At 40.0% G+C, this 25,125-nt stretch overlaps 1 protein-coding gene across 3 annotated transcripts in view; it reads left to right on the top strand.

The window, feature by feature from the left end:
* The window catches only part of USP22 (ubiquitin specific peptidase 22), a 91,355-nt gene that overhangs the window by 52,300 nt on the left and 13,930 nt on the right, over positions 1-25,125 (top strand). For all 3 annotated transcript variants that reach the window (XM_057369779.1, XM_057369777.1, XM_057369780.1), the window contains 2 exons: positions 14,632-14,801; positions 21,346-21,493. In XM_057369779.1, coding sequence (XP_057225762.1) covers positions 14,632-14,801; positions 21,346-21,493 — 318 coding nt within the window. The remainder of the gene's footprint in view (positions 1-14,631; positions 14,802-21,345; positions 21,494-25,125) is intronic.

Genomic DNA, 25,125 nt, shown 5'->3' with positions numbered 1-25,125 from the left:
TTCTAACACTGTAAAAGAAAAAAAAAATAATTTTTTCAGTCTCTTCTTGTCTGTAAAGTGGCCTCCCTCTGAAAGGGAGGGAAGTGACAAAGCTCCCAAGTTCACAAGCAAATTATTTGTTAGGGGGTTGAACTAGAAGTGATACAGGATCTTTTGGGAGCTATTTTCCAAGCTCATCTTGCTCTGCTATCATTAATACCCCCAGCAGATCACTTCTCCTGAGTATATGAAATATTAGCTTGGGATCAGCTGCTCTCTGATTAGCATATGAAGTGACTTTGTGGCTAAAGATGGGTGTATTAACAACAGGAAGAATTAGGCTCCCAATGCACATGGGTAATTAGCAGGAGCCACCTGGGATTCCCATTTGCAGTGTTGCAAAAAGGCAGAGCGGGGACAGACCTTTCCAGGAAACTGAGCAAATCCTCTTCACCACGAGTGATGGGATGGAGAGGTGGCAAAACCAAAACTGCCTGGGAGTAGCAAGTGGGATTKGCAGCTGTAATGCTGGAGCAGCCTGATGGGCCAAAGAGCAGCATGAGTGGAATAAATATTGCAGCAGAACTCCTGTGTGAAGGTGRCAAGGGAAGAGGAACAGTGACCTGRAAAATATTTCTGGTTCCCTAGACAAACTACCAGGAGCATTTTTGCCTCTCAGACTTAGAGGTGTTGAAGGCTGCATTAGTACTTGGATGTTTTTTGTGAATGTAGCAGCTCTCAGGTGCACTTTTTCTCGTTGGATGGTACTTGAGGTAGCTGAAGTGGAAAGGTGGAATGAAAAAYGTGTTTTGGTACAACACAACATTTTTAGCTGTGGCTTTAAATTTAAATTACTGATTTGTAAGCATTAATACTTAGATATTTGAAATCATGATTGCACAAAATGCACCCTGAATAGAAATCTGTGATTCTTAAATTCTTTTAGATTGCTGTGTGATGAAGGAAAGGAAAACCACTTTTAAGACCATGTGGGTGAATGTTCCTCTGGGAATATTTTTTAATCTAACCTCAGTATTAAAATGGTTATCTGATGAAAAGTTCTTTGATTTTACCAATCCAACTTTTTAGGAAAAAGTTATACCTTTCTATCAGGGAGAGCCATTTGCTCCTGTTTTCCTTTGTTAGGAGATAACCATGTCTGACCATTGGACCCAGTTGTGTATCACATTTCTTAGGTCTGAAATTGATAAACATGACCATGAAACTACATTTTAATTGCCCTTTCCTCTCAAAGCTCCCAGGGAATTCTAAGAAAAATTAGAGGGATGTGAATATTTTAAGAATTCTGAAATAAGTAGTGATTTACTTAGTGAAGTTTGTAGAGCTGTGCTTTCAGAAAGTCTTGGAAGAATTCCTAAACTTAGCTCTTTATCGATATAAAAATAAAAGCTTTCCTCTGCAAAAGGCTTTGTGAAGAGAAATTCTAGCTTGGATGCTTCAGTTGCCTGTTTGTGTATTGACTGTCTGAGAACTTGTCACCTGGTTTTCCAAAGCTGGTGCCAGAAAGCAATTTGCATCACTGCAGTAATGTCACTGTGTGTGGCTTATCTGCACAGCAGTTGATTGAGTTATCTATGATTTAATTGTTCCTGGGTAAGATTAGGCACAACCAAGTTATCAGTGAAGTCCCTGCAGTGTTTTCCTGCTTGKAGTGAGCAAACTTTAGTTGTAGAAACTTTTGTTAGCAAAAAATCAGCATCTGAAGAGTTTACTGATGAGCAGCACTTACTTAGAGTGCCTGTTTGACCCCAGGCCAGCTCCAGTGAAGAATGAGGAGGGTTCTGATCTTGCTAACTCAATATTTGTTTGAAGTTTAGCCCCTCTTTCAGGACAGATAGGAACTGATGTCAGTCAGTGTATGAGTTGTCCTGTTCATGTTTTCATTCAATGTCATGGTTTTTTAGGGCCATGTTCTTTAATGATCACTGAGAACCAGACTCAAAAATGCATTTTTGATCAGTTCTTTAATTTGGCAGAAAACTGATGCTTTTTGGTGGTGGTGGTGGTTTTGCAAAGACAACATTCTCCTGTGTTACTGCACTCACAAAGGTTCTCACAGAATCACAAAGCTGGTGAAGGGAGGGGAYGCCACAAAATGGGATGTGGGGCTGGAAGTAAAGGGAACATCCTTCCCCTCACAGCCAACCTCGCTGCATCCAAGCTGGAACTGCAGTTGTCTCCAGCAAAGTTTATTTTTAAACAATACAAGCTGAGTAAAACCTTTGGGTATTGGAGTAGTGGGTTCCTATACAATTTTTGAATTCTTAAAAAAAAAAWAWTTATAAAAKGTTTTGWYTGGTTTTGCATGTTTTMTTGGTGAGGAAATAAGAGCAAAGAGATACCAATGTACAGGCGTGTGTGTGTGTAGCTGCAATAGTTTAAAATGCTGCAGATGAAGAAATGTTGACACAAGCATCAAAGTTTGTGAAGCCGGAATTCTGTTCTCCAGGGATCTTTACCTCAGCTAAAACCCCTGCAGACTGTACAAAGTTAAAACTACTTGTATGTGAAATCAGCAGATTGCAGTTGGGGTTGAATTTTTCTGTTATCCTGTCTTGGAAAATTGCCATTCCTATTACTTGCATAGAAAATACTTCAATTTTGTAACTCTAGGTGGCTCTTGGGGATTGGAGGCAAAGGAAGATACACTGTGTGTGGGAAATTCCTCAGAAGACAAGGTTCTTAAACCAGGGCTTGGATCACATTCCAGATTTCTAACTCAAACCTGATTTTCCCACTCTGGACTYTCCAGAAGTGGATCCATGTTTGTGGATCCAGACACATTATTTTTAGTTCACAGACAGTGTCTCRATTTAAAGCACATCCCAKGKTGCTCCAAGCCCTGTCCAGCCTGGCCTTGGACACTGCCAGGGATGGGACATCCACAAATCTCTCTGGCCAACAATCTGAAGCAAACCTTGATTTACCACTGTATTTTCACCTGCTTAACTCAATGTCACCACAGCAAGCGAGGCCTTTTCAACAAGGCCAGTCATCCCYATCTCAGTTTTGTTCTTTTGTGGATTGCTTTTGGATTATATTTACTCTGACCTTCCATTCTGCTCTTTCGTATCTGCTTCCAGAGTTGGCTTTATGTGGCCAGAAGGTAGATGCAGTATATACTGAAAGCAGGAATATGCATAAACAGCATGTGGCATGGTTTGTGTGTTGTGGATTGTTGGACGAGCTCAGTGCCAGTTCATCAACAATAATTTGTGCATATTAATATATTTGGATGCATTTGATTTCATTGGCGCTTAGCCTGCTCCTTAAGTTATTAATTTGTGAAATCTGTTTGGAGGAAGGGTAAAAACTTGTAGGCAGCATATGGTGTGATATTGGGGGGAAAGGACGGCTGCGGGTGTGAATTTTATTTTGTCAGTTTGGTGGGAGTACCTCTTGTTCTTTACGGGTGCCATCTGCACAGGGCTCTCGCTGCAAGGCTTGTGCTCTGTGCAGAGCATGCAAGAGCTCACTGAGCTTTTAACTTTGGCTGCTTTGGGGGAGGGCAAAGAGAATATTTTATTCTGTGCCACCTTTTGAAGTGTTTTATTTTGTATAAAGGCYTTCTTTTGCCAGAGGAAAACACCTTGAAGGGTCTACAGCTTAACTGGCTGTTAAAGGCCAGTGTCATTATGCTCCAGATCGATCATTCAGGCATTTTTACAAACGTAATTCCTGTTGTTTGCCTGCTACTGTTATTCTTTTTATGTTGGGCATCTTCTGTCTATTCTCCCTGATCTTCCAACAATAAGAGAATAATCATTTTCCCACTCTGGTTCTTAGGACATCAATATTTTGAACTTTGCTTTATGGGGTGTGTGRGACAGGGCAGCTCCTGTTTGCTTTAAGAGCTTCTGCATAGCTTTGTTCAGCTTCTTTTAAATTCATTTAGCTCTGTATGTCTGAGTGTATAATGAGCACCACAGTTGACAGGGCTCTGGCTTCAGGAGTAAACTGAGGCATTTTGGTCAGTACATATACTTAATGTGACATTTAATGTTGTTTTTTCTGCTTTTCAGGAATAGGTGCCTTTTTGTTTCCTGAAGCTCTTGTTGTGACATGCTTCCATATCTCTAGTAGAACATGTCCCTGCCCATGGCATGGGGTTGGAATATGGAGATTTGTAAGCTCCCTTCCAACCCARACCATTCCAGGAATGATTCCATGATTCTTTCTCTTCCAGCCAMTTGATCTGTTACAGGGATCAGATAATGCTTTGATATTTAATTACAGATTTGATGATGGGGTTATTTCCAGTGACATCTATGAAAAATGTTTTTTTCTCTTGCGTGCTCCAGATTATGTGGACATTCCCCAATGTGCACTCACTGCTCAGAAATCCTGACAGAGATTGGATCAGGTTGAAGCACAACAGGCAAAATTTGTTCAGTGGATCTGAACGCCAGGACAGGAATTCAGAGAAGTTTGGTACAAGTTCTGCTGCAGAACTTAATGCCTTTTTCAGCCTTCCTCATTTCAGCTGAGAGAATCAAACAGAGAAGTGGTTGCTGTGGATGATTACATGCTGTGTAGGTTTYTGCGTTTGAGAACTGCATTGGTTTCTTTCTGACACCTGAGAGAGAAAAACAATTTCGCAATGCASATGGTCAGCAAAAATGCTGAAGTACAAAATTACAGATATAAAAACTGACATTTTCCATGATCTTGAAGGAAAAKAAAAGGTCTTTATTTGCAGGGTGCTCCTGGCTCCTCATCTTGTGAGATGAAAGGTTCCAAACTATTCCTGCACAATGCAGGGATCCTATACTTCTAACTCCCCTTTTCCTCTYGCCCACATTTATTTTCAACTTCAGCTTGCTGTAAGAGACAGTAAATCCATATAGATAGAGAAAACCAGTGATAACCCAGTATCTTGGACAAGTTGTCTCCTCCCTCATTTTAGGAGCTTTTTAAAAGCTGTGGCTGTTTGCAGCATTATATTTATTCTAATTCAGAAGCTCTAGCACTAGGGGAGCTTATCTGTAGGTTTATTGTGTGTATATCTTCCATATTAATAATGTTGCAGTTCTTAAACTCTGACTTACTTTGTTTACAAAGATGAGATTGGARCACTTCAGAATACAAGAGCATCAGGGAATGTTGCAGAATCTGATCACTGAAGATTTAAGAACAATTCWGAGAAACATTTGTCAGGAATAATACAGGTACTGTTAATTCTGGATTGAAGTAGAGGGATAGATCAGGTGACACCTACATCTTCTATAGCTGTTTGCTGTGATTTTAGTAGAAGATCCAATGCACTTTTCAGTGGCTTTGGCTTGGTCAAAACCCCTCACTTTATTTCATTTGGAAACATKTTTCTTAATTTAACTTCAGAGGGAAGAAACACTTGCAGTCCCTTGTCTTGCTTGAAACAGATTCTCTATTTACACAGGCCATATGAAAAATTAACCTTARGGGGTTTGTTTGTTTGTATTGCCAGATATTTTAGGAATGCTGACTCACTTTGCCAGGCTGAGGGTGTGCACACCGGAGCCCATTGCCACCAAATCAGAAGGAACAGAACTTAAAGGACATCAAGTGCTCCTGCCCTCTCTGTGTGCTTGGTCTTAATCTGGGCATACAGCCACTGCAAATTAGTGACAGGCTATAACCTCACAGCCCACACCATCCAAGGAGATCACTTGCCTTGTTTGAAGTGCTCTGAGCCTGGAGAAACAGGAATAAAAATAATCCCAACTGATCAGTAACTCTCCAGAGAATCAGGGATGCGGTGCTTGCACATCCTGAACACACACAGCATCTGCAGGGAAATGGAATCACAGACAGTGTGCCCTAAGGCAGAGAATGGGAACTCCTCTGGGCAGTGGAAAAGCTCCTGTTTTGGCATCATCAGTTTGGGAATTGGCTCAAAAATGTACATTTTGGAAGTATAGAGAGTACTTTGTGTGTATGGCACACTGTGCACACTCAGGAGTYGTTTCTGGCTCAGAGGTTTCATCTGTGCAATAATAATATAAAATGATGTACTTTCTGTGTTGGATCATACTYTTGGTAACTTGTTTGATTTGTTTGCTCCAAGGATGTCACTTGCCCTTAGGTTCTTCCAACAATATGTGTCCRAGTAGGATGTGTGGAAAGGCCAAGCTGTTGCTCTGGGGAAGGATCTGAAGTAAAGCCATCTTTAGTAATCATTGCCTAGAGATGTAATTTTCCTCCTCAACCTGGCAAAGGGCAGCCTTGCTTGAATCTCATCTCCATTTGTTGCTGGTTATTTCTATGTCATTACTAGAAATTCTTTGTTTAAATAAGCCACAAACATGTATCTGTATGCTGAACCCTGGGTCCAGTGTTGTGTCAATRTTATGCAATTGATTTTAATTGAAGGTGCAGCACGATGCAGAGACTCCATTGAGCTCCTCCAGAATTGATTTAAAACCTTCTTGATAGCTGCAAACTTAAATTGTCTTTGACACACACTGGCATGTATGACACAAAGGTAATGAACCGAAATACCAGASCCAGGCGATCTCTTTGCATTATCCTGTGACTCTTTTTTTGCATGACTAAATGGTGCGAATGATGCACTGAGCCACAAATGCAAWAGCTCATGCACAGAATACCTATGCAGACTAAAAATAACATTGAGGAGAGTTAGCAGYCCTCATTCCAGCAGCAGCTGTTACCTGCTCTCCATCCTTCCCTGAGTAGCAGCARGACAGGTAATTTTCATTTCCAGAGGCATGAGGTTGGATGGGGATSCAGGGATGAGGGCTGTGGCTGTTCACTGCTCAGCCTGTGGCTTTTAGACACCTGCCTGCACTGGGAGTTTGTTACAGGACAGAGAGAGGGGGTGACTTTTGGAAGGCACTGACAGTTCCTGCATCCCTCTCTTGTTCAAACACCTCTCCTGAATCAGGTGTACTGGGCTGACAGAGCTGCCTTTGGAACTGCTCCAACTTGGAGTCCCAGACTCCCTTGTTGCAATGTTTTCTACCTCAGACAATTATTTTTAATATCTAATTAAATTTTACTTCTCGTGAGCTCAGTCTTTTTTTATTATAGCTTTGSTAGGTCACAAGAGTTAATTACATTCCTCATTGTAGTGGCCTGTAACATACTTGAAAATTGTCAGCCTGGCTGTTCCTCCACCAACACTATCTGGTTTTAATTAATTAACCATTGAGTTCTTCAGTTGTTTCTCCAGTCTCAAATATCAATTCCCTACAAATTTTTACTCGTGTTCTTGACCTCGCATAGGTTTCTTTTTAAAAAGGCTGCTTAATTCCAGACATCATCCAGCTGAAGTTTACCTGTCACCAGAGCAGATTGACCTCCAGGCCTTCTCACATTCCTGTTAAGTTTCAAAATGCTGTTTGTGGAAGAACTACAGCTCAGGATTAAGTTGTTKAGGCTGAGTTCCTGTAGCTATTGTTCCTTATTTTGTGTTTGTCCACTTCATTTTTCTTGTGTCCTACTTCACAATTGTTTTTATTGGGCTTAATTGATTTCAGATAGTTTYTCCCCTTTAACAAGTTGCTCTTGAGTTATTGTTTTGTCTTCCAATTACATTTGCACTGTCCTGATGTGGTTTGTCCCTTCTCTGAGTGTGTATTATGTGATGTCACTGAAGCTATTGAATCAAAATAGTGAATGCAATCAATTCCCTGTTAACTGAGAGGGGTGGGGGCAAACTAAATCCTGGAAAAACATTAMTGGTGTCTCAGTATGAGCTGTTGTTTTCATTGTGGCATGCATGAACTAGATCCTCTTCATAGATGTGCTAGAAAATTTGTTAATCTCTGTTGCTGAACTGCAGGTATCATTGTGCATCTGTCCTGGCAATGTAATRTAAGTGGGTTGTTGCCATTTGGTAACTTTTCATGGGTTTATGGGTATTTTATGGAGAAAAAGAATAAAAACATTGACTTCTTGAATGGTAATCTTAACASAACATAGAGAATAAATCTGGAAAGTCTCCTAGGAATGCTAAGGTCACTCCAGAACTGCCCAGTTGCGCACAAAGATGCCAGAAATTACCTAAAAAAAAAGGACTCCAAGTTGGCCTGTGAGTCTGAATRAAGTACTTAAACATGCTTTTAAATGTTGGATTTAAGTCAAACCACACAAGGTGAGATTTTTCTTACAGACAGCTAAACTGGGAAATATGAGCTGATGCATTGTTTTGTTTATTCTGAACCACTCAGAATCTGGGAAATTAAACTATTTTAGAAGAGCAGAACCACCCTTGGTCAGGAACGAGTACCTTAGGCAAAATAAATGCCAGAGCACCTGGTTGAGGTGCCAGCGTGCATGGGGATACATTCTTCTTTTAGTTTTGAGTTGTCAGGTGCTCAGGTAGAGAGGGAATTGTGTCTGGAGCACTCCTTTAAATGGACTGACTAAGCCGGTTTTGCCTCGGGGTAAAGCAGTGTTAACAGTGAAACAGGTCAGTAATGAGGATGAATTCCACGAACTCTGTGCAGCAGTGACACACCAAAACTGAGAACTTCGGGGTTTGATGATTCAGCTTTATAAATAGTCCTTGTCTTCTGGTGCTGCTGATATGTCCAAGGAGGAATAATGGCTATATTGTTTCTTTCCACAGTTAATGATTTTGCAATACGTGTGCCACTCATGGCGTGTTCTTCCCTGCAGTGTAGCAGCTTCTGTCCCTGGACTCCAGGATTCTCGACTGGAAACAAACTCATGGACAGTTTCCTTTTGTACACATAAGCAATTTTTTTGCTGTTGGGCAATCTGTTACTTCAGCAATAGTGGAAAAATGCAGTGATCCAGAATCCTTTTGCTGGAAATGGGAATGTTAAAGATGGGGTTTCATTTAAAATTCAAGTATTTCTTTTTCCTATGATGATTTTTTTTTTGGTTGGTTTTTTTTTTTCATTCCAGAAAGCCTTTTCTGATATATTTGCCTTTCTGCTGTGTAGAGRTGGCTAAACTTGTAGGTTTTGGTGCAGTGTGTCTAAAATAGTCCTATAATTTATTTTCTCTCTGTTTACAGGAGAAGTTATTCTTCATAGTCTTAGGCTGACTGGTTCTGTACTCAGTGTTTTCTGTATGATCAAAACTTTTAGATGAAGAGGCCGGTTTTTATTTGATTCCTSTTAGTGACAAGTGAAAACACTTATTTGTAGTTAAAACAGGAAAAAKAAATCCAAATTTGTGTAACTGTATTATCTAAATACACTGTCCTCTGTCATCCCCTCAGCCTTCCAAAACTGCAGGATTCAACATGRCCTATGAATCTTGATGTGCACACACATATATGTGATATTCAATAGGTATTTTTAGATTATGGAATAATACAGTGAAACATTAGTGTATAAATATAACATATGTAGAAAAAATTTAAAAATATATCACAGATCTCTTCCTATGAATTATGATGTGTTGCTCTAGAGCTCTGTTCTGACTTGTGATTGAAAAAGCTTTGCTTAAAAGTTGGGTAGAGCAGGAGAGTGAGTGAAGCTCTCCAGGTTGTGCCTGTTGGTGACAGAATAGCTCAGGGGGTGGGAGGTGGGTGGGTGGTGCTGGTGATACATCCCAGGGAAGGTGGTTTATTTCCAAAGGGATTTACTGTGATTCAAACTGAGCAGTGAGTGACCTGGCAGCCCGGAATAGCTGGAGGAATCAAGAAAAATAAAAAAAGGGGAATGTGAGCATGTTTTCACCTGGTTCAGCAGTAACACAGCAAGGGGAGATTATTGCCCTGAGTGTTCATCTTTAATTCTTTGATCTGTCATGTAATCCCTGGCTTGCAGTTTTTCTCAAAACTACTCTGTTGAAAAAAAGATCTACTGATGAACTAATGTAAATCAATGAACCACATGTTTTCTTTTGCCTCTTCTCCCCACCAGATGATTTTTTTTCTTTCAGGATAGATTGCATGTTCTGTGTTTGCTGGAGRTAGTTGCATTGTTCAGTTAGCTTTTAAAATCACGTGGTTGAAATTTTTTCATTTAATTTGGACTTGGCAAAAGTTTCTGTAGTTTGTTCTTAAACAACTGTCAAAATAATTTAATGCTCGAGTGTGTTATCGGTAAGTTTGTAAAAAACGTTCTGTAAAAACCTCTGAAGAAAAAGTTCTAATTCATTTGACTCAGTGTTCCTGCTTCTGCAGTTCCTGTGGGTTTCAGCCCTTGAGAAAGGATCCTTAGCTGAAGTGGTGGGGGATAAATTCACCAAAACTGCATGGTTGGGGTTTTTTTGATCACTCACATGATCACTAGTGTCACAGAATTCATGAGTTTTCCTGTGTAGACTTGTAATTTCATGTATCTGCATACTGCTGCTTTCTGAAATGAGTATTTTTGTATTAACATTTCAAAAGGGATTAGCTTTGGAGAATAATTGCTGTCACTAACCCCATTAGCAAAACTGCTGCTCCTGGCATGCAGGTGGAACAGCAGCYCCAGGTCTGACTGGGCCAGTGTTTGTGGCAGCTCCATTCTGGTCACGTGTGGGGTGTTCTGCACCTGAAACTTGAGAGCTGAGAGAGAATTTGGGTCTAGTTTTAGGTGCTGGAAGTAGGGCAGTCCTCCCTTGAAATACTTTCAGAAAGATGCTCTTAAATGTTGTTGGCAATTCCTGTTGAATGAACATAGGGTGAAAACCTGAAATTACTCTAGGAATCTCCACTGCTGTGCTCCACTGTTTGTTTCCAAGGGTGGTGTTGAACTGTCTTTAAATATTTCAATGAGCTCTTCCTCAGCTTGCACTGACTTGTGATACCATCTGATGGAGCCAGGAAACATCAACACCAGATGGGGGACTGGSGGTAGGGGACAAAGATTGCTCTAAGGTGGTGCCAACCTGTGCTTCGTGTAGCAAGGATCTCAGGCTGGCTCTGCTKCAGTGCATCTGCATGATCTCCTGGTTGTCTCACCAAAGTGCATTGTCCAATAACCACTGCTCTTCCTTCCAGAACCTTTATTCGACTCAGTCCCAGGTTTCTGCATGGGAACATTTGTTCAGACTGGTTTGTTTGCTGTCTTTCCCATCYCAGCATGAAGCCTGGGTTTAGAGGCAAACAGAACCTCCTCCATGAGGGCAAGATTGGTTTTTCTGTATTTTCTATTCATGTGTGGTCCTCTCATTTCCCTGCTTCCCCACCTCTTAATAGCTGCAGAGTTGCATTTCACGGAGAAGTGGAATTTCCTTATCTTGTCTTGGATTTTTCATCTCTCCTGTGTGGGTGGACTGGCAGAACCAGTGTTCTGGATCTCCCTGCATCCCAACAACCATTGTTGGCCAGTATTGCAGATCTATTGCTTTGAGCATTGGAAAGAACAGAACTCATTCTTGGAAGAAGATGGAAGAGCTGAAACTGATAAAGGTAAGCCAGTCAGAACCGAGTCTTGAGTCTAAATGTACAAACAGTTTCCCAGATGGGTTTCCCTGTGCTTGAGAGCATTACAGAAGTGGATTTCTTGCCTTTGCTTATGCTCTGCCTGCCCAGCTTTTGGCAGAATAAGAGTAGTGTTCATATTCCATGCATGATGATTAAAGGATTAAAAAGAAATTACAAAAAATGTTCTAATAAAATTATAATTTTTTTTTTTTTTAATGATTACAAAATACATGACAGTTTTGTCCTGTCAGCAACATTAATTTATTCCAATGTTTACTATTAAATCAGCAAGGTTGGGAAATAAAACTGCTTGTGAASTACATTGACCACAAGAGCACACATCCATGTGTAGAATATGTTAAGTATCTCACAGGTTGCTCTTGCTCATTTCAGAAACAATTCATAAGAAGTAAAGGCAGTGCTATGAAGCACAGCAGAAGTTTGCCAAGTACCAGAGCTTTACTATTAGTAGAGGTTGGAGTCTGTTGGCAATCCTTAGACTGATACTGTGCTCTGATTAGAGCCTGTTGGAGCCCACTSTCCAAGTGGACTGCTGTGTGTGAGGTTTTGGCACATTATTTTTTTGTTAATTTATGACCTGCATGTTGCAATGCTTGACGATTCCAGCAAAACCTTGCCAGGCTTTTTTAAAGGGGAGGGAATAGGTGTGGCAGGCACAAAGCTTTTACATTCTCAATGTGTTATTGACCATTGTGCTGTACAGTCTTTAATTTTCAGCTCATTTTCTTTCCAACAAAACTCATTATTCCCCATAAAAGTTAAGCACAAGAGGATGTATTGTTCTGAGTTCTGCCAGTTCTTTTGTTTACCTACATCAAAYTCTGATGTTTCTCAGTGTGCTGCAATTACTTTCTCAGTACCTGAGCTGTAGTTCCTCRTACCTGTTTCATTTCAAACATCAGTTTTAAGAGACTGTGCAGCAGCTGCAGTCATTGCTCCCACTAGGATAAGATTGATGTGTGCTCCTTTTCTTGTTCCCTTTTCAACCGAGTGAGTTCTCATGTTTTGCTACAAATGGCCATTTTCTGATTTTTTTTTTTTTTAGGGTTTGGAGTATTCACGTTTCAGCCTTGTCTGTTTTGCAGGTTGCTTTGTCTTGGTTCACTCAAGTGAAGTCACAGCACATGAATCACTCCATTTAGATCCATGAAAAACTGACACCAAAGACCAAGCAAGCAGAGTAAACCAAGAGCCTTCTGAGTTTGATGCCTCAAGTGRCAACTTTGAGGAAGATTTGGTTCTTATGGTCACAGGGAAAGACGGTCCAGCCACAGGCATGTAATAAATGATGCTTAATAAATGATTCCAAAAAGCTGCCTTGATGTGTTTGCTTTTGTGACTGCTCTATTAGACACCAGAAAGAAAAGTGCTAGGGGGAATCTCTWGATTTACTACTGGTTTTCCTCTGGTTTTCTGCTGAACAGGCTGGCTTTGAAACCTAGTGCTAACCAGAGGGAGAAATAGGGAGAGACTCTTCTGCTTCTCAAAATACCCTGCATGTCAGGGAGCCTTGCAGCCTCCTGTGAGCACGGCCTGTGGTTTAAATAAACCCAGTCAATTTTAAATGGCAGAAAACGAGGGGAGAGGTAGGCAAGAGGTACCAAACGTTTCTCCACTTGCACAGCACAAACCCCCTCCTGTTGWGACATTGTTTGCAGGGACACAGACTGGGAATTGAAATGGGATTGTGGACCAAGCTGAAGCATCACACAGTATTTCAAGCTGCTCCAACAAATTAACTATTTAACACTCTGCTAATGTTGTGCACACACTTATTGCCTCCCAGCATGAAAACCAAGCGAGTAATTGCAACAAGCTTCTGCCCAGTAGAAGTCACGGTAATATAATGAGAAACTCTGTCTTGTGAGTAAACAGAAGGAACAGGAAGCTGTGGGAAGCTTGGTCGATGTTGCTTTAGGTACAGGAAAAAAAATTTAGGAGTGCTCGGTGTCGGTGCCTTCAGCTCCGGGTGCAGTTGGAGCTGGTGTGGTGCCGGTTCTCCTCGGTAACATAGCAACTGGACCACACCCCCTCGAGCTGCAGGATGCTAAARAGCCCTTGGAGCACTATCTGCTGTACTGCGAGGGAACTGCACCAMTCTCATTACCACAGMACTRCCAATGACAGGGTTTTTTCATCCCKTGGAATGATAAGGAAATTCTTTGTTTTCTATCTAGTAATTTTGTGTTTTCTTTCAATGTTTCTGTAGTAATCATTTTTTTATTGCAGAAGAGGACTATGTTAATTTTAAATCAGTACCAGAATTGTATCTATCAGTGCATTTTATCTTGTTTCAAAGTAAGTTGTTGATTAAAAATAAGCATTCTTGTCCACCTGATGYTCTTCTCGTTTAGTGCTCCTGTATGGTGGTATTATGTTAACATTTTGGAAGAATACTCAAGGATTTGAGCATGTTTTTCTTCTCACTTAGACTTTGCAAATGACTGAAAAGCTTTCCCCACTCCTAACCTCTCTTCTGTTGTGCTACAAAAGAGCTTTCCTTTAAGCATCTTGGTTTCCAAGCACAAGGAATCGTCTCTGGGCATTACTGATCGTTTGACTTAAGGTGTGATGAATCCTCTTATGCCAAGTTGAGTTTTTTGATGTGTGCTGTAGATTAATGTTTAATGTACCTAAAACGAGTATGGAATTACTGTTGTTCTAAGTTTCTTTTTAAGGTTGTTCTGTTCAGATCTTGAGTTTTATACAAAAATCTCCTGTCTGCACTGGATGTCACAGCCTGACTTGGTTTGTCAGGGCTGCTTCCTTTGCTACCTGTCTTAGAAAAAATCATCTTAGAAAGATGATTATTATAATAGTACAAAAACCTTATTCTGGCTTCACAACCTGCATGGGGGAAAGCTTTTTAAACAGTCTGAAAACTTAATTATTGATTTATTTAAATGCATTGGTTTCTTACTGTCCTGACTTACCAGTTGTTGTCATTGCACTTTGGTATCAGCCTGGGGAGGGACATGTTTTGGTGACACGTATTGCAAAATAATGGTATTGGTGTTCTGTACTTTTAGATTTCCTTATTTTTTAGAATTTGAGAAACAAATCGTAGTGTAGTTCAGAAAGCTTCTGCAGCTTCTTGTGACTTGAGTATAAAAATAACAATAGCTTCCCTAAAGCAGTATAAAACTGTACTTGGAGCTGTGCATGTAATACAGTAAATCTGTGGCAATATTGTGAAAACTGTATAAAAATGCAAATACACCATTTTGTTGACTTGATAATGCTTATGCATCCCCTCCCCCTTTCTGTCTTTATAGGTCTACGAGGGCTAATCAATCTTGGGAACACATGTTTTATGAACTGTATTGTCCAGGCACTTACCCACACTCCACTGCTGCGAGATTTCTTCCTCTCCGACAGGCACAAATGTGAAATGCAAAGCCCCAGCTCATGTCTGGTCTGTGAAATGTCTACGCTCTTTCAGGAGGTGAGTGCTGTTTGCCACAAAGCATCACCTTGCCACAGATGCTGTTTCTTAACCCTGAAAGGAGCTGTGTTCTGTTTGCAAATACAAAGGGAATGCAAGTCATGTTTCCCCTCATARTGGAGCAAAACAAAGCAATAAAGAATAGGCCCCCACTGTCAAAAATACCCAGCTGCTGAAAAGGAAACTAATGGCCTTTTAAGTCCTATTCTGAAGTCAGCCTTGTTTAGGCAAAACTGGTATTGGAAATAATTACAGTGCTGCCTGTTCTTCTGAGACTGATCTGGGAGTCTTTAGTCTTAAAGCTGAATGTGTGCTTTAATTAAAGGTGCAAGTTGTAACTGGAAAATATGTCACGGGCTCTTTGGGTGATAATGGGAGTGAGAATAAAGCAGTAGTRTATAGCCTTGTGGTCTAAGGTACTGGATTATGTAGGTCTGTATGAATATTTTAAAGATCTCAATTCAGTGCTTGTTCACAGGGAGAAACATCTTTTCTATCATCTCTTACGTGCAAACCCAGTAAGGGCCAGGAAGGAGGATAAAGAGAAGTGAATGTGTTGCTTCAGTTTGTGTCTTCCCTGTACAAGCTGCTCTTTTTTCCATTTCCCACTCAGGAAATTGCTTTGCAGTGTGTCCTTTTCTATAGGCGTGGTCCATGCTGTGAGAGACAGGCACAGGCTTTTCCTTAATAAATAGTCAAAGAACTTTATTAACTATCGTAATTCCACATCAGTAATGTAAGGACTGGGGGTCGACATGGGCTCCTAATTTTAAGTTGTCTTTAAAAGCAAACAAACAAATCCAGTTCTGTGCCATTCCCTCAGTGGTAGATCTGCTTTCTTGGTAAGTAAAATAAAACCAACCAAAAAGAGCTGTAGTATGTGCTGTCATGGAGCATTTAAAATTGCTGGAKATGTCTGTACACAGAGCAGGTTTTCTGTGAATGTGCTGTCATGGAAGTTCATTCTGACAGGGACCAACCTAAAATAGCTTTAGCTTTATCTTGTGATTTTCAATTTGATTTTACTCCTGTGCCTTTTTCACCAGAGATGATTCTTTTTGGTCACTGCAGGTGAGTTAAATAAATATGGAAGATAAAGGTCCCTTAGTTGTTCAGTACAAAGTTGTTTTCTGCTCGTACTCAGCACTCCCGAGAATTTGCAACATTCCATGCTGCTTATCAGTCATTAGCTGTATGTATATTTCTTAATTTTTATTCTGTTTTTCAGTTGTTCCTGAGTCTGTCAGGAATGGAGGTAAAAACAAAAGGCAGGCAGACCAATAGGTAGCAGCTGTAGGATTATTGAAACCAGATGTGCAGTTAAGTAGGGAAATACCACAATGCCTAGGTAAAAAAATCAGCCATGGTATAGAAATACCAAGTTCTGTGCTATTTAAAAATAAGAAACTATTATAATCTTGATATCCTTTCATCAAATAGTGATATAAAGTCCCATGCTGATGAACATCACCACACTCTATTTACACATGCATTTTTAAAAATCCCTTGGGAAAGGGGGAATGAGTGTTACATTACAGATGGAGGGGCTGCAGGAAAGATCAAGACTCTCTAGGTAATGATTTTTGTTTCCATTTTTGTATGTGGAGCCCTGTTGATGGCTCAGAATGCCTTTTGCTCTTTTACGAGCATSGAACAAAGAACAGGCTGTTATCCAAAATAGGTCTTAAATACAGCATTTGTGTTAGTTTGAATTGTAATCAAGTTTAATTTCACACACAACTTTGGGAAGCTCAGCCTTCATTTTCAAACCAAAATTCATGCCTACACTTGCATTAGTTCTATTAATTAATGTTCTGCAACATGAGGGTGTATGGATGAGGGAACAGCCATATCTGTGACACCAGACTGTGCAGACAGCAATAGTCTCTGTCCTTATTTCACATTAAATACTGCAGCCATGTGCTGTGGGAGGACACAGAAAGTGACTCAACCCTCTTGAAGGAAAACTGGAGCTTAATCCTCCTAAGCAAAGCTGTTGGGTCTGTAACCAACTTGTGGTATATTTTAACTCACAAGCACTAAATACCTTGTTATGTGTATGGCTCTGTCAGCACCCATTGTACAGTTCCATTCCCAGTGAGCTTTAATTTCTCTGCATTGAAAATTAAAATGAAAATCTTGCTTTTTTTTGGAGCAGACAGGTTATGTTTTGTGCCTCAGCTCTATGCAGTGATTGTAGTGAAGATTCTGACGTTGCCTTTGTGGAGCTGAGGTCTGAGAGAAGGAAGGCAAACCAGGAGATCTCAGTGCTAATGGCTAAGAATTCCTTAGTAAATGAATTACCAGGGAAACTTTGATTCAGGTTCTGTCTTGTTCCTACCTCGCTTTCCCACCAGGATTAACTGGTGTGGTTATCCCARAGCATCTTACACAGGGACAAACAATCAGGGCAAGGGTTAATTCATCTCCCCTCCACCCTTCTTTTCTGAAGGTGTGATCTTAGACAAATGGAATGCCAGGGGATCTGGTGAGTGCCTGAGTGGGAACTCTCCAGGAGAAAAAGAGAGACTGTTTGGAACATTAAATAAAACTTACTATATATAAAATAAGCAAGTTTTGCTCTTTTGCCTCTTAAACAGAAGTTACTCATCCCATTTTTTTTAAATACGTGTAGTTACATAGGTTGAGTGATTGTGATAAATAGGAAGCTACAAAGCTCTTCCACCTTGAAGTAGGTTGGTGGTGAGTAATGACTATCAGATGGTTCTCAGGACTGAGGTGGTTTTTTTCCTGGTAGCTTTTCTGGCAGACACACCAASCATTGAGCTCTGTTTGTTTTAAAAATATCTGGCTGCTTCAATTAACATTCTCATTTTGCTGCATGAAACCCATTTCTCAATAGAATCTTGACATGATTTAACACTGCATAAGCAAAGGAATGAAAAGGATTTGGGAGTAACAGATAGTGATGAAGTTGGACAGAGGGAAGATAGAACACACAGAATCCATTCATTGAGCCTTTTGGCTGAAAGGGTTTGTGCACTCCTTTTTACCTTCTGGTRTTTGTGTTTTAGTTTTGCTTCACCAATGAAAATGAATTTCAGGATGGTTCACAGCCCAAGGTTTATCTAAATCCTTTCCAGGATGCCCACTCAGGAAGGTAGGATTAGCAGATTTGTATCCCATGAGCTCTGTGACTGGAATAGCAAGAATACCTGGGAACGGAGCAGAATGCACTCAGAGGCAGAAAGAACAAACCCTTCCTATTTCCCATCATTACTCATCCTCTGAACCTATCACAGTGCASAGCACACCCACAGCAAGAGCTGAGAAGTGAGGACCAAAAGGGAAAAGGAGGAGATGATTTATTGCTTTGATACCTGAAGATGCTACTGTTGAAGTGACAAAGGTACAAGAGAAAGAAAAAATGTAATTAAGTCTCTTTACCTAGACAGAAGCCTTGCATTCTGTAATGGAAAATGCAGAGTTTGTGCTGATTTAGTAAAACCTTTTCCTTGAAGTGAGTGTAGAACATATATAGTTCATGCAAGCAAAATGGATTTTGTGACTCCTTGAACYATTGTTCTTTGGGAAACCTTCAGAAGGTGTTCCCTTGCATGTGTTCCACGTGTTGCCCACTCCTTTCATCCATTGTAAATTGCCAGAAAATTTGAAGTCTTGACTGACAACCAATTTCCAAGAGGAGGTTTTGACKTCTCAAATTGGACTTGAATCTGGTACAGGATTTCTGACTATAAACTCTTAATTACAAAGCTCAGAGACTGTTTAGCAGATACAAGTGCTGGATAAATCAAATTTATCTGTTTATTCRCATAATTGAGAAACTTCTGTGCATKTTTTTTGTCAGGAAGAGGAGAAAGAAGTACAGATGTGTACAGTGGGGTCTTGTTTTGTTTTAAAACCTCACTGGTGTCTCTATATATTTGTAGTAGTGCAAATTACAAAGCCTGCAGTCTTCTAAATCCACCATAGATTCTTTCTAGAATGTGACAGCAAGTGTTTTAAGTGGAAAAACAAAATTACTTTTACTTGGGTTGTGTACTAGAATGAAGGCTTTGAATCCTGGTTGGTTTGTTCCTTTTTCCTCCCCCCCTCTTTTTTTCCTGGAACAGCAATGAAGCAGTGTGTTACCCAGCACTCTGAAATTGCTCAAACTATTTCTCTCCAATATAAACAGCTGATACTGCTGAATTGAAAACAAATTGAAACAAAAAAAATGGTTTAAATTAGGTTTGGAATAGTTGTGCCATTGAAGTGTTTTAAAGGTGATTTGCAAATACATCATTGTTTCTATTTGCACACTTCAGTGGAAAGGTTGGAAGATGACTTTACATGGACTCTTTTCCTTTTTGTGGATTGGAACAGCTCTGATAGGCTGCTCTTCCCAGCAGCACGGAAATGACAGAGATGGGATGGATGTTTTATACATTCCAGTTAAAACATTGCTACTGAATGTGCTTAAATTCTTTGTTTCRTGTAATATTTATTTGAGCAGTAAAGCTTTGCCCTACCCCACATTCTTACAGGCAGATTCCTAATTTTTTGTATGATAATAGTTAATAATTTGATAAAGCTTCATGTTAGATCCTTCTCCCTCTACTGAGGCAGCAGAGAATGTAAAATCTGCTGGCAGGTCTCATGTCTGCAGTGGAGTAATTACATAGAGTGCTGGTGGTTAAAATGACCGGAGAGCTCTGGGACTAATTGTAAGGAGTGACAGAACAGGRAAGTTTTATTGCTGCAGTTCCCTGAATTATGTTGAGCAGCAGCTGCGTCAGCAGATTTCAATTACCACACTCCTGCTCCAGTCCCTCGGTGTCATCCTTGTTGGCATCAGAGTGAACTATTGATCTTGGTATTTATAGGAGCATTTTGTGGTGTTTGGATGCAGAGGTGCAGCTTCTTGTTTGGGAAAAGCAGAGCTTGCGAGGAAGAAACGTCTGTGGGAGGAAATATAATAAAATCATGTAGCAAACCCTACAGATATGAGGTCTAGATGATGATTGTGCTGCATTTTCCCAGACTGTCCCTAAAAATACAGTGTTTTTCCTCTTGGCAGGTTTGTAGCACAGTGCCTGTGCTTGGGCTTCCATGAAATGCTCAGAGGCTGTGCGGGGAGAAACTCAGGGCTGGGGAAGGAAGCTCATTTTTCCAATGAGGATGAGAAATATATACTGCTKGGGGGTTAAATCCTATTTTTATTCTGTGTATTTGCCACTCACTGTCTTCTGTTTGAGAAGAGTAACTGAAAATAAACTGCCACGGATTTGATGGGATCTTGGGAAAACATAATTGTGGYGTTGCAGGCAGCATTTACTGGCAGATACCTTTGCCAAAGGTGAGGCAAAGCAAAATGACTTACAAATGTTCACTTATTAGAAGTTAAATGTTACTCTGTCATGTGAATAAACTGATCTGGGCCTTTCCTGACACTCTGCAGGGACACCACAAGYATCCCTGCACTGCTTTTGGAACTGGTATCACTGTGCAGGGATAAAGGAAGGGCTGAACCTCAAACCAGGGGAACACAGACCCCTGTCATGGCTGTTTTTTTCGTGTGGGTTGGTTGGGGTTTTTTTTTTTTAGTTTGTTCAGATTTTTGTCAAGGGGGACCTGGCTGGTTTTTAATAAAGTTTCTGTGGGCAGTGTCCTCCTGCCCTGTGCTGATTTCCCTCCCCAGCTGTGTCACCCCACAGCAGCAGTGTTTCACATCATGGCTGTGCTGACTGAATAATTCATCTGTGCACTCTCTAATGTGCTTCTGGCAAAATCACCTGGGGCAGTTTTAGTTACTCTGGAGCCAGCTCATCAGATTTTGACTGAAGCAGATGAAGGAGCAGATGCAGGAGCTGGTCCAGGACCAGATTCCCAGGCAGGGACACCCTGCTGGAGTGGTGACAGCAGCTGGCTTTGGGGATCGCTGACTGAATTGGGACCTTCAGCTCTGCAAAAAGCTGGCTCAATAAAGTTGTTYTTAAAGCCCTTTACAGTGAAAGGCCAGTGCTGGCATGAGGCTGCTGCTCTGCTTGGAAATTTTTCCATAAAATTGGACTGTGCACAGTCTTTGGATGCAGAGTTGCCGTGGGTCAGGGGTTGGCTGGCAGTCAGCATCTGATATTCTCATCTTCAGTRTTTGTTCTGACTTGAGGGGGGCATTTCATTCACATAATTTGTGAATGAACTTTCTGACCCTTTTCAAATGCAGGATTTTTTTTCCTTTCTTTCCTCCCCAGGCTATTTTAATAAAAGAAGGTGGTATCAATAAGCAAATTGTGAGTGATGTTTATGTCTGTCAACCCCACTCCCTGCACCCCCACATTTTTCAGGCTAATCCATCACAAAATGATGGAATATAAGGGGGGAAAACTGAGATGCTCAGTTCTGAGATCACTTCTCCAGTAGTCTGTGACAAAAGCTGTCTCTCTCCTTTATTATTAAGGCCATCAGAATGAAACGGTTTAAATTGATTTGACTAATTGCGCTCATTTAACTTTTTAATAATGAAATGCACCGAGGCTGTGTAAATTGTTAACAGTCATGTCCTTTTCTTTGCTTTGAGCAGTTTTACTCTGGGCACCGATCTCCTCACATTCCATATAGGTTATTGCACCTGGTATGGACTCACGCACGGCATTTAGCAGGGTACGAGCAACAAGATGCACACGAGTTCCTCATTGCTGCATTAGATGTGCTACACAGACACTGCAAAGGTAAGGCTTGTCCTGAGGCTTCAATCAACAAGGATTAGTGCATCAAAAGGAGGTAGAACCATCTCAAACCAAATCTAGTGCCACTACAGCACTCTAAACAAATTCCTTAAAATGTTAGGTAGACTTATAATATTTTTAAATAAATAAACCGTTCTCACTGTCAGAAATCACCAAGAGTTAGAAKCAGACAAGCCTGTACATTGGTTTGAATCACCATCATGATGTTCTCTTATTGGTTGTGAGTCACTGTCTTTTCTTTTARATTGCCATTTTAATTCTATTTATACTTGAAGTAGTTAGAACTCTTACTCAGTGTGTCATGGGACTGATGAAAATAACATAGGGTAGGCTATGTCTTGATACTTAATACTATTATTCTGCTTAAATATGATTCTGCTGTATTTCTGATACCAAATTGCTTACAGAAACGTGAATAAGAGCAATGTGTGGTTATGGTATCTTGTTTTATTAGTCTGTATATAATAATGCATAATTGTACAATACAATAAAAATATTCAGTGCCATGCTTTTTGACATGAATTATCTAAGCCTTGATTTTATAATACCATATGAAATTATGTATTTTGTGTTAGTTAGCTGAACTGAAGCTGAACTGAAAATTTCCCAATCTGCCAATGTTTGCTCTAGCTTGATTCACGTACTGCAGCACTGAAATTTTTACTGTTCCTCCAAGGGAAAAGTAGTAGGGTTGATACTAGCAGAACAAACAAAAAAGTCCTTAGTTACCAAAAAGAAGCTTTAAAGCACTCAACTTTCCTCAAATGCTCTTAGGAAAAGCACTTAAGGGTTAGTTTTTTTGGCTTATCAAAGGGAAGGCTGCTGCTGCTTCTCTGAACCATTGTGAATCTTGCTTTTATCTCTTGAGATAGCCCTGCATGGCAGCAGATGGGCTTGTTCACATCCATAATTGGTGTCTCCAAAAGAAACTTCTCCAAAAAAAGTACTGCTAAGGACAGGAGTATACAGAGCACTTCCTTTGTAGTTATTAATATCTGTCATTTGACAGTCACTGACTGGATTTCAATAATCCAAATTAAWCTGGTGTGGAAGTCCAGTAAGGAACAGAATCCACCCAAATATTGACTTCCCACTTCTTAACACTGAATCAATTCAGCTGCAAAAAGAAACACTTCTTGGTTCCTGTAAAGTTTCTGAACCACTCATCTAACAAATCTTGAAGCGTTTTTTCATCATCTTTGATAGAATGCTCATATTTCTTCTACAAAGCCTCATTAATTAATGAAGCAGTATTTGCTTCTCAGAATTGTAAAGAAAAAACTTGCAACAATAAAGGTCCCTGAGCTCTTCTCAAACTGATAAAGAATCTGAAAAGACTTTTAAAAATGTGGTTTGACTTTAAATGAAGAATCTCTCTGATATATCTTCCTTGACATCTCTGCACCCAGGTTTTCAAATTTCTGTTTCTGAAGAAATAGAGAGGCTTTTATTGAATCCTAGTAAATGRTCTATACCACATCAAGGGAATTTAAAAGAAGTGGTTGAACAGTTGTGTGGGAACCAAACAAGTTAATCTAAACCAGAATTTCAAGTATAGTCATGCAAAACCACATTTGGAATGAACTAGTTTTCAGTGTAATGAGAAAGTTTTCCCACTTGTGTAGCCATGCAGAAACACACATGCATGTGAAGTGTGCAGATATAAAAATATTATTACTAATAGTGAGAATATGTCCTACAGCTACTATAAGCAAATAATACCTCCCCTGCCAATATTAAATATTTATTTTAATGAATGAAGAAAGCTTTTAAAGCTTCCAGTCAATAGTAATGGAGTTTTACAATTAACTCACACGGAAATCAAATAAAGTCATGGAGAAAATTTTACCCTAGATTTTGGACATTATTCATGATCACCAAGGCTTTGGGCACCAAAGTAAATTAAAATGTTCATCATGTATAAATATCCAGTGATGTTTGTTTGGCTGTCATTAGTCATTTCCCCTTTTCCATTGCATTTACTCASTTTTCTAGGAAGTGCCTTAATGCAAGTGAAGACAAAGCTGTGAATATTTGTTGTTGATATGTCACTGCCTAAATTAGGAAAAATACRTGTTTTTGATGTCCATGTAAAGATAAATTTTGTAATCCTGTAACTGTTCTGAGATGATTATGTGGGCTGTCTGACCCAGGTAGTTTTGTTTTGATTTGGTTGGTGTTTTTAATGCTGGTTGAACCTAAACTTYGTTTTAGTGGCATCTGTGAAGTTTTGGAAGCCCAGTATACCTGTTTGATCTCCATGTAATTCCTGTCTCAGGGGTGCTAGATGTGCTGGCCCTGTTGGGTTAAGCTTTGGCATCTGGGCAGGGCATATTCTGAACCCTCAAAAAGGCTCCTCTCTGCTGCTGGAGTAACAGAAAGTATTTCTGAATAAAAGAGGTCGAGTTTGTCTTGCCCGTGTATCACTTCTTTTTTATTCCAACAGCTGGAGGCAGGTGATCTAGCTGGAAAAAGTATTTTGGTGGAAAAGATAATGTAAATAATGTGTATTTCTGCCCAGGCTGTAAAGCATTAAGTCAGCTTTTAGTCAGCATGACAGATGCATCCTTATCACCAGTGCTCTGGGATAAATTTGGGGTTCTAATTCTGCAGACTTCCCCAACAGCGAGGTTCCAGTCATCMAAAAACTGTAATTTCCCAGCTTTGTCTCAGACATCCTCAAGCCTGGAGAAAGTTAGACCTGAATTATGGTCTARGTCTGGCTGTGGGGGTTTCTGTATTTATTGCAGGAGCAACAGTACTCAAGTAGCAGAGATGGGCACTGGTACACAAATGTTCTAAAAGCAAGATAAAAAAATGGAAGTGATCTTATGTTTTTATCCCAAACTTTATTCAGTAGTCTAAGAAAAGGAGAGGAGTGCTTTAAAGCTGATCATTCCTCATTTATTTGGMTTTCTTGGAGCACTTTGCATTCACCTTTAACAAGGAGTGCTACAAAACAAATCTGAAGCCAGAAAAAGAACTTTGTACTGAGATTTGGGAGGAAAACACTGCCCTGCTCTGTGAATTCTGTATGATATTCTTAGAAATTGATAGAGCATATGCTTGTGAAACATGTCATCTGCTCTGATCCTTATAGATTTGTGTGTACTCYGCTTTGTCGGAAATAACAAGCACTYGTTCAGAACACCAGGGACCAAAGCAAAGCAGAAATATTAACATTAATGTCTTGTTTTGATAAACAACCCTTTTAAAATCTGACAATTCTTGACTTCCCTTATTTAAAATACAGAATAGAACATTGAGGCAAAACTTGTGTTTTTGTATCAAAACCAAAAGCAATTTTAAAAACTTATCTATAGCTGTTTTTACAGTTGCTTTTACAGTGTTATTTACCTTTGTGGTATATTAAATGCCTAATTTGAACACAAGTAAATATTCTTAGTGATTGTACAGACACGGCAGTAACTTGTGTGGGGTTTTCTGAGAGCTCCATTTAATTTGAGTCCAAACTTCTAAACTCAATTTTCTGCCATTCTCATAATCMCATTAGTGTGTACATTGCTGTATTTTCAAGTCTTGTGCTGACCGCTCTTAGAAGAAGCTGCTGATTTCCCTGGTAAGAATTATGACCGGATTTAAACCCCCAAAAA

This window comes from Malurus melanocephalus, unplaced genomic scaffold (assembly GCF_030028575.1).
Source record: "Malurus melanocephalus ecotype Western Australia unplaced genomic scaffold, MMel_1.1 scaffold_115, whole genome shotgun sequence".
NCBI classification, from domain to species: domain Eukaryota; kingdom Metazoa; phylum Chordata; class Aves; order Passeriformes; family Maluridae; genus Malurus; species Malurus melanocephalus.
This window is presented reverse-complemented; position numbering and strand designations above follow the sequence as displayed.